The sequence below is a fragment of the Hoplias malabaricus genome, chromosome 16, assembly GCF_029633855.1.
Source record: "Hoplias malabaricus isolate fHopMal1 chromosome 16, fHopMal1.hap1, whole genome shotgun sequence".
NCBI lineage: Eukaryota > Metazoa > Chordata > Actinopteri > Characiformes > Erythrinidae > Hoplias > Hoplias malabaricus.
Window position 1 is genome coordinate 6,156,146 of NC_089815.1, and position 8,838 is coordinate 6,164,983.

Genomic DNA, 8,838 nt, shown 5'->3' on the forward strand with positions numbered 1-8,838 from the left:
AAAAGGAGGTATTATTTGCTGGATCATGTGTAGATCCTAATGTCAAATTTATTTATTTTTATATGTGGTCCCCAAAGGAAAAATTACATTGAATCTCTGTACTTTAAGTTAAATTATTTGTCATTTTTCAGCCATCTGCACCCAATGAGGAGTCAAAGAGGATGCACAAAACCATGTCGTCTGGGGACCTTGGCAAGACTGACACCTTGAGAAAAAATGCACAGGGAGACGGAAGGTGTTTATAAGCAAATATTTCCTTATTTTTTTAATTGTGTGTTATTTTTCAATATTTGTACACTCCAAATATCACTAAGTTTCTATGTCATGGAGAAAATATGAAAAAAAAACAACTATTTGTCCTCAGGGTTCGAGGTAAGATGCGGTTTTGGACAAAGACAAAGCAAGCAGAGAAAAAGTCATCCAGAGAGAGGCTGGTGTGTGGCAGTGACACTTTAGATGGAGACTACGCTGACACCCCTCTCCTCATGGCTGAGGGTAAGTAGAAAGGGCTTTAACTCGTATCCATTTCCTCTTTCCATTGTGTGTCGGTTATGACAACTTTGTGCTTGTCTGCAGCAGAGTGTCTGTCCCCACCTCACAGTCCTGACCTCAGCAGCCAGCGGGAGTTTAAGGAGAACAAGGAACCGTCACCCAAAGTGAAACGGCGCCGCAGCGTTAAGATCAGCAGTGTGGCTCTAGAACCCGCCCAGTGGCAGAGTGATGCACTGCAAATCCTCACGTGTGCCAGTGACTACAAGAGCATGAATGAGTTCCTTATGAAGAAGGTACAGCCCTAACTTTCCTTAGTCTGCAACCCCCTCAAGTGTTCATGTTAGAAACTAGACAAGACCATGATAGACCAAGACCTTGCCGTTGATATTATCAAATGACTTTATTTAACGTCTTACGCTGGGAAATGATGTACCGTATCAGGCTAAATATGTTAAAATAAATTTGAACTAGATCAATATTAAAGCTTATGTTTTCTCCAGCTACTAACTCAAGTCTTAACCTATGTTTACAGATTGGCGATTTAGATACGGAAGACAGTAAGAAAGACACCATGGTGGATGTTGTCTTTAAAAAGGCGCTCAAGGAATTCCGTGTGAACATATTCAACTCCTACTCCACAGCTTTGGCTGTGAGTATTTTTGCATCCATCTTTACCAGAATTCCCAGTACATTCTCATTAGGTCCTGGATTAAAGTTTGTCCTGTAGGATGTTTGCTTTGTTTTGCTTGACCTCAGTTGGTTCATGTGCACAGATGGATGACGGGAAGAGTATCCGCTATAAGGATCTGTACGCGCTGTTCGAGCAGATCCTGGAGAAGAACATGCGGCAAGAGCAGAGAGACTGGAGCGAATCGCCTGTTAAAGTGTGGGTAAACACCTTTAAAGTGTTCCTGGATGAGTTTATGACCGAGTACAAGCCTCTGGACAGCGTTAGCAAGGTTTGTCACTTATATCTGTGTTCTGTGTCATACATTGCGCTCGACATGAAAGTCTTACCATACACAATTACATTTGTCCTTGACATTTTTACAGGCCCCTAAACCAGACCGTAAGAAGAGAAGGAAAAAGGACTCTGACATTGTAAGTGTAATGATAAACGGCATATTACGTGTTCTGATGTATTTTTCTGTTTTGATTTCCTTCATGTGACAGCAACTTTTGATTTTCTCCAGGTGGAAGAGCACAATGGCCACATTTTCAAGTCCACCCAGTACAGCATTCCCACATACTGCGAGTACTGCTCCTCCCTCATCTGGATGATGGACAGAGCGTGCGTCTGCAAACGTGAGTTCGTGTCCTCGGTCTCGAGGCTTCTCACCAACATAGCCCTGACCTCAATTTAACATAATCAGATTGTTTACCGCCAAACCCATGGGTTCTTAAGGGCATTTTGCTCTGTTTCTGGACAGTTTGGCTTTGTCAGGCAGGATGTTTTCCGCACATCTGCCATGTTACAGTGTGAGGAATGCTGGCTTAGGCTCAAAATGTGTGCTTTCTACACCGTGTTTGTCTTTTCCCAGTTATCTTGGGTTGGGCTGGGTTTAAAAAATGAGACTCATTGAGATGTCTGTCTCTTGTGTAGTGTGTCGGTATGCCTGCCACAGAAAGTGCTGTCTGAAGATGACCACCAAATGCAGCAAGAAGGTAAGGAATTTCCCTCTGTAATTACTATCACATGAAACTAGCATTTGATGGTCACTTGGATTTTTATAAGAAGCCACTGTTCCATGTCATGAGACAGAAATGACAGGGAACTCAACAAGTTATGCTTTTTTTTTCTGCCTGACATTTTGTTTCACTGATTAGAAGTTTAGAAACAGAGACAGTGGTAGAAGATAAAACCTTATCTCTTTTTTTTATCTTCTTTTTTGTTTAGTTTGATCCTGAACTGTCGTCAAGGCAGTTTGGTGTGGATGTGTCCCGTTTGACCAACGACGAGCGCTCTGTACCGTTAGTGGTAGAGAAACTCATCAACTATATTGAGATGCATGGCCTCTACACAGAGGGCATCTACAGGAAGTCTGGCTCCACCAATAAGATCAAAGAACTGAAGCAGGGTCTGGACACAGGTACGGCACTTGACATGACTGAAAAAGACAATAGCGGCTGAGCTGCCAGCGTGGAGTCATGTTATGGTTCACTCTGTGGAATAACATGTCCGCAATTTGCTGTTTGATCTCTCTCCATTGTTATCTGTCCCTCAGATGTGAGCAGTATTAATCTGGATGAATACAACATCCACGTCATTGCTAGCGTTTTCAAGCAGTGGTTGCGTGATTTGCCCAATCCCCTTATGACCTTCGAACTGTACGAGGAATTCCTTAGAGCCATGGGTAAGTGGTTTGTCTGGCTTAATTCCAGTTCCAGTTTGGATCTTTTCTTTTAACTGCTCTCTATAAATGTATGTTCAAGGGAGAAAAAAATGCTCTTCTAAAAACTGTGCATATCTTAAACACAAGGGATAATGGTGCTATCATATCCTACCCTGTAAATTGTTGACTGGAAGTGGTGAATAAGTTAACATATCATGTTTCATTTTTCCAAACTATTAAATTTAGCAAATAATTGTGTTTTCTGTAGATGCTATTAACTTATTTTCGCTTATGAAATCAACAAAGAATGTAATTTTATCAGAAGTAGCCAAACAATATTTGTGGTTTTGGCAACAAAAAAAAACTTGGCATTTTTCCACGTTCAGGCCTCCAGGATAAAAAAGAGGTTGTACGAGGGGTGTATTCTGTGATAGATCAGCTCAGCAGGACTCATCTGAACACTCTGGAAAGGCTAATCTTTCACTTGGTCAGGTGAGAGACTAATGCTTACTACCCAGTCTTACGCATGTATTCAGTGTGACCACTTTAATCAGAGAAAAATCTATTTTTTTTTGTTGTGTCCAGGATTGCTCTGCAAGAAGAGACCAACCGCATGTCTGCAAACGCGCTGGCTATTGTCTTCGCCCCCTGTATCCTCCGCTGCCCGGACACCACTGATCCATTGCAGAGCGTTCAGGACATTGGCAAAACCACTGCGTAGGTTTCAACTCTATTTTCTAAGGTTACATGGAGGCATTGAAGGTTCTTTAGCACAAATTACACTTACCACTGATGACATGGTTTTAGTCCATCTCTGTAATAGACATTAATAGCATTAGGTTTCTGGTCCAACATCTGCTTTAACGTTATGCCTGTGTGTACATACAGATGTGTGGAACTGATCATTTGTGAGCAGATGAACAAATACAAAGCCAGGCTGAAGGATATCAACAGTCTGGAGTTTGCTGAGAACAAAGCCAAGAGTCGACTGACTCTCATTCGCAGGTCTATGGTAAGTACAATATTTCGGGGGCAAATAAAAGGAATACTCCGTGTTTTCAGCCCAATGTTTTATCATTTCTGTTTACTTAGAAAGGAACATAATGGTTTTGCCCCAAAACACACTTTGTATCGAAGTCACTGGGCACTTATAGTATATTATAGTGGAGCTGACAAAGGCTTTTGTGTGGTTGTGCATGAATACCAGAACATTTGGGAGTATTACTGTTGTTTTTAATGCAAGGCATTTATTGATAAATTACGTTTTTCCTTTGGTTGTTTAATATGTACTTGATGCAACAATAGAAACACAGATGGACACAGCTGTCTGGGAATGAGTATATTTTACTTGCTTCTGGATCCATTTGTTTTACTCAGAAAATTAGCCTGATGACACCTCACATTTTACTCATTTTCATGCGTTGATTTATTTTTATATACACTTGTTATTATTTGATCAATTCAGTGAAAGCTAGTTTATTTATTAGTCTTTTTTGCAGACGATAAACACTCTTCTGCTTTGAAAGCTTCTCCTGTCCTGGTATATTTGCAAAGCCACTTTAGTTTCCATTGTTACAGCAAGGCATGGTAGATTTTCTTCCATAGCCTTTTCTCTAGCTGTAGACTCAACATATTTTTCTGTACAGGGAAATGTGTCAAAGGTATGGTCAAAATGTCTTTTTTTCTTTTTGTTGAACGTACTGAGAAAATGCCACACCACTTGTAACCATATAACTCTATACCCATCTCTCCAACACTCATCTGGATTTTTAACCCTGTGTTTTGTCCCTCCATTTCCTTTAACACTGTTTTCTTCTTTCCCTACTCTTCTTCCCTTCTCTCTAATCCAGAAGCCTGTAGTAATCGCAGTTAGGTTTATGAGCATAACCCGCAATGCAGTGGCGGTAGGTACTCACTACCTCTAGCCTCTTCTTGTGGCAGCCCCATTGGTCACGTCTGCGGTGTCCCAGCACTGTTCTCTGGTCACTGTCTTCATCGTCACAGCACCCCAGTGCCAGGCCTTGGTTCTGTGTCTGTCCCACTCAGTCAGAACCCTTACACTGGCTCTTAACCAAAGGCTTTTCTGGTTACTGTAACTCAGTACAGTGCCAGTGACTGTTTTTTTTTAGGTTGGGCTTTCATCTCTGGCTGTGGCTCATTTCATGGATCTGTCTTCTAAAGGTGCAATGTTCTTTGTTTTCACTCATGGGTCTTCCATCTCATTAAACTCATGAGCTAATGTACAGCGTACCTTTTCTTTCTTTTTTTTAATTTGTTTATTTATTTTTGAAAACCCACAGTCAAACAGAAAGGTAAAGATGGTATGTGCAGTTCCTGTTGTTTTACCATCAGTTGTGTGGCGTTATTACCAGCTGTGGCTTCTGTAGCGTAGTGGCAAAGTGCTATAGGAAGGAACTAATTCTGTGAAATATTTACAATCTCCCTTGACCCCAAATGCAGTAGATAAGCGAAGACATGCTTTGTGTTCTTAGATTTGCCTCTGTGCTGTGAGGCTAATGCAGCTAACAAGTAATTGAAGCTTACAGACAGATAGCATTATGCAAACCACGTGTAGAAAAATGTGAGAGAGAACGAACTCCTAAAATTCATGTAAAATAAATCTTACATTTTAAATTTTAAACATAATTTGAAAATGTAATGATATTATCATGCACTCTGTCACATTACACTCCTATCTCGAGTACAAGACAAAAGAATCAAACTTCATACTCAGACCATGTCTTTACTGATAGACTACATGTGGCTGAGGCTAGATTTGATTTAGCTAAACTTTTCCTTTAAGTTGTGTGACAAAGAATTGTGCCCCTCATTCTCGGTATAACGGCTAAAGTGTGTGTGACTAACGCTGTGTGCATTGTGTTTGTCAGGGGAAGGGGAGAGTACGCAAAGTGAGCTATCACACACCGTCACCACCAGTGAGTCCTCGCTCCCCCTGTGCCCCTGAGGCCATGGAGGAGAGCGGAGAAGAGGAAGCAGGGAAAGACCCCGAGGTGACGGAGCAGCAGCAGGCAGCCATGCAGCAGGAAGAACGAGTTCTAACGGAACAGATTGAGAGTCTGCAGAAAGAGAAGTGAGTGTGCCACGAGGACGACATGTTCACTGATATGTCCAAGGAAACAATTTAAATTTATATTATTGAAAACATTTGATTTCATTTTTGAGTTACATTTAAAAACTAAAATGTTATTGATTATCCCTGTAGGGAGGAGCTGACATTTGAGATGCTTTCCCTGGAGCCACGAGCATCAGATGATGAAACGCTTGAGTCAGAGGCATCTATAGGGACAGCAGACAGCTCAGAGAACCTGAATGTTGACTCTGAGGGAGCCACTTCTGACTTCTCTGGTATGTTTCTGTGCCCCTTTTGTGAAGTAAGCAGTGTATTACTCTGTGCTGTTTCTGTTTGTTGACACTTGCTTTTCTGTATCCTATAGAGAGAGGCCCAGCACTGGCTGCCACCCGACCCAAGAAGTCAGAGGGCAAGAGCAGGCGGATTTTACGGAGGCAGCCCGACTCACTGGACTCTGTTGACTCCTGCTCCACAGCTTCGTCCATCTCATCGTCTCATCTTCACGCGGCCACCTCATCCCAGCTCTTCCGGCTGCGTTCCAAATCGCGCTCTGGCCCTGGTGACGACGGCCTGGAACCAATCGATCTGCAGGACAGCGAGGAAAGGCCGCGCTTCACCAGTCGTGGCACCTTCAACCCAGAGAAGGGCAGACAGAAACTGAGAGGGGCTAAGTATTCACCCTTGAGGCACCACGAACCTCCAGAGGGTGAAGGCCATCATAAGAGAGAACCAGACCTACCGCCACAGCAGCTCGTGTTGTATGGCACCAACGAATTCATGGTCTGAAAGTCTTGGTGGCCACTCCTCTGCCACAAGAGCTAATCTTTCTCTTTGCAAGCTCGCTCCTCTGCACCCCCAGTCCACGTCCACAAGCTGAACAATCCCTAAGTGCCATGTCCAAACAGAGAGGCCGGAGGGGGTCGGAGAGGCTCTGCTGGGAATAAAGTGCCATGCCCTTAGCTCATTGGCTGTCTGAGAAGTGACTGCATATTTAAAACTGCAAATTAAAAGCCAGCGCTGTCTGGAGCTGGGTGGAGTGCTCAGGCAGGGTAAAGGGAATAAGAAAACCCAGCAGGGTTGTAGGCCTACTACACAGCTACAGCTGGCTCTCCTCAGCAGATGCACCTGAGTTGCCATCGCAGATCCAGGAGACAAAGCCATTGATTGTGCAGACTCCACAAACTCAAGCGAAACCATTGGCTGCTTTTGAAGTTTACAGTTTATAACCATGTAAGCAGCGTGCTCTATAATTACATGTATGTATTTTTTTTTTGCTCCCAGGCCTATTTAATAAATTTTAAAGTACATGGTATATATATAAATATATATATAAATCTCTATATAAAATATTATGTGACATAAAAATGTATAAAGCCGGAACACCAGTGAATTTTCTGGGTTGTTAAATTCATGTATTTATCTTTTGTCTCTCACCAATAGTGTGGGAGCAGACAGTGGGTGTGAGTGGGTGAGTGAGTGGATGTCTGTGTAATTATGTGAAAACCACTTGATGGTGTTTGAAGTTTTCGCTGTTAATTTTGTGTGTGTGTGTGTGTGTGTGTGTGTGGAGGCTAATCTTGGCATCAAAGGGACCAAGCTAGCTGGTGTGTTTGTCACCAGCGGATCCCGACTAAATGAAGAAATGTTTCAAATCACATCGTAATTCACCACTTAACAGCCATCCGTCAGTTCTGGGGTTTGAACAAAAACACTTCTTGTTCCTTCTTTTTCTGTCAGTGACATTGAATGATGTAGTACACAAAAAAAAAACACTTTTTTTGGAGCGTGTGACTGGTTGAAATAATCGAAGTGCTCTAAGCAGCCAATGTTACTGATGGGGTCTGTGCTAAAGCTGCCACTTGCTAATGTTCCCTCTCCCATAATCCACACCATTCAGCCCCATTGTGGATTTCCAGATTCACTCATGATCGGTCACAAGACGAAGCCAAAGTTGCGCTCACTGACTGTGAGCAACCCTTAACTCGTTATGTACTTTGTCTGTTTCGTTAGCAGTGTTTTCCTCAAAGGGATATGGATATTTATAGTCCACTGACTTTATCAAATGCCAGCTGAAAACTGTAAGTAAAATCTGTTACCATGTAACTGTCTTTCAAACAAATTGCACAGCAGTAAATACATGTAAACTGAGCCCTTGTCTGCTAAACCCACTGTGCTTTTCTTCGCTAACTGAATACTCTCCGGCCTTCCTCTTGAAGTTAGCCACATTTCCAAAGGTGTGGCATTTGAAATTTATATCATTGTGTTAAAGGGTGTGTGCTGATCTGAAGGCCCATTTTTCACCCAGACACACACACACACACACACACACAATACATGTGAAAGACACAGTGTTGTATGAACTGATACTGTTTGGTATACTGTGTGAAATCTAATCTTTCTTCATTGGCCGTATCCTTGCTGCCTGCAGGACTGAGCAAAGTGCACAATCCAAACTCAGCATTGTGTTCCATTGCGCAAAGACATGTATAAAGTGCATTTAGAGAAGTGTTTCTTACCAAAAGAGAAAATTATGTTGAACGTTGTGTAAAAAAACTAATTTTGAACAAAAAAAACATCAGCTCATTAAATCAAAGCTGGAACAATATTTGTCGTGGTTTACTGGTTTATTTCAGGATATATTTTAAAGTATGAGATTTAAACCTTCATGAAAGCAAAGAAATAACATGAATGTTTTGATGTAAAATATGATGCACCTATTTACAGTGTCACTTATGTTTACATTTTTGTTTCATGTACTTGCTGTTTGTTTATCTTTTTTTTTTTTTTTTTTTAAAGCATTGTAATCATTCAGGCTTTTGCATAAAGGTTCTTTTCTGTATTATTAGATGTGAAGTATCTCATAGAACTGGCATAGAACTCTCACACACATTCACGTTGAACAAAATACTTATCAGTGGATAC

At 41.8% G+C, this 8,838-nt stretch overlaps 1 protein-coding gene across 4 annotated transcripts in view; it reads left to right on the forward strand.

Annotated features, from left to right (window-relative positions):
• The window catches only part of myo9aa (myosin IXAa), a 103,282-nt gene extending 94,668 nt beyond the window's left edge, over nucleotides 1-8,614 (forward strand). Inside the window, exons 29-45 of one of the 4 annotated variants that reach the window (XM_066646918.1) lie at nucleotides 132-235; nucleotides 365-495; nucleotides 577-785; nucleotides 1,025-1,141; nucleotides 1,266-1,451; nucleotides 1,546-1,593; nucleotides 1,686-1,797; nucleotides 2,096-2,157; nucleotides 2,390-2,582; nucleotides 2,718-2,846; nucleotides 3,212-3,317; nucleotides 3,411-3,542; nucleotides 3,714-3,837; nucleotides 4,676-4,729; nucleotides 5,714-5,916; nucleotides 6,049-6,191; nucleotides 6,281-8,614. In XM_066646918.1, coding sequence (XP_066503015.1) covers nucleotides 132-235; nucleotides 365-495; nucleotides 577-785; nucleotides 1,025-1,141; nucleotides 1,266-1,451; nucleotides 1,546-1,593; nucleotides 1,686-1,797; nucleotides 2,096-2,157; nucleotides 2,390-2,582; nucleotides 2,718-2,846; nucleotides 3,212-3,317; nucleotides 3,411-3,542; nucleotides 3,714-3,837; nucleotides 4,676-4,729; nucleotides 5,714-5,916; nucleotides 6,049-6,191; nucleotides 6,281-6,702 — 2,475 coding nt within the window. In that variant the 3' untranslated portion in view covers nucleotides 6,703-8,614. The remainder of the gene's footprint in view (nucleotides 1-131; nucleotides 236-364; nucleotides 496-576; nucleotides 786-1,024; nucleotides 1,142-1,265; nucleotides 1,452-1,545; nucleotides 1,594-1,685; nucleotides 1,798-2,095; nucleotides 2,158-2,389; nucleotides 2,583-2,717; nucleotides 2,847-3,211; nucleotides 3,318-3,410; nucleotides 3,543-3,713; nucleotides 3,838-4,675; nucleotides 4,730-5,713; nucleotides 5,917-6,048; nucleotides 6,192-6,280) is intronic. The other 3 variants (XM_066646920.1, XM_066646919.1, XM_066646921.1) reach the window with 3 other exon arrangements.
• The last annotated feature ends 224 nt before the right edge of the window (nucleotides 8,615-8,838 follow it).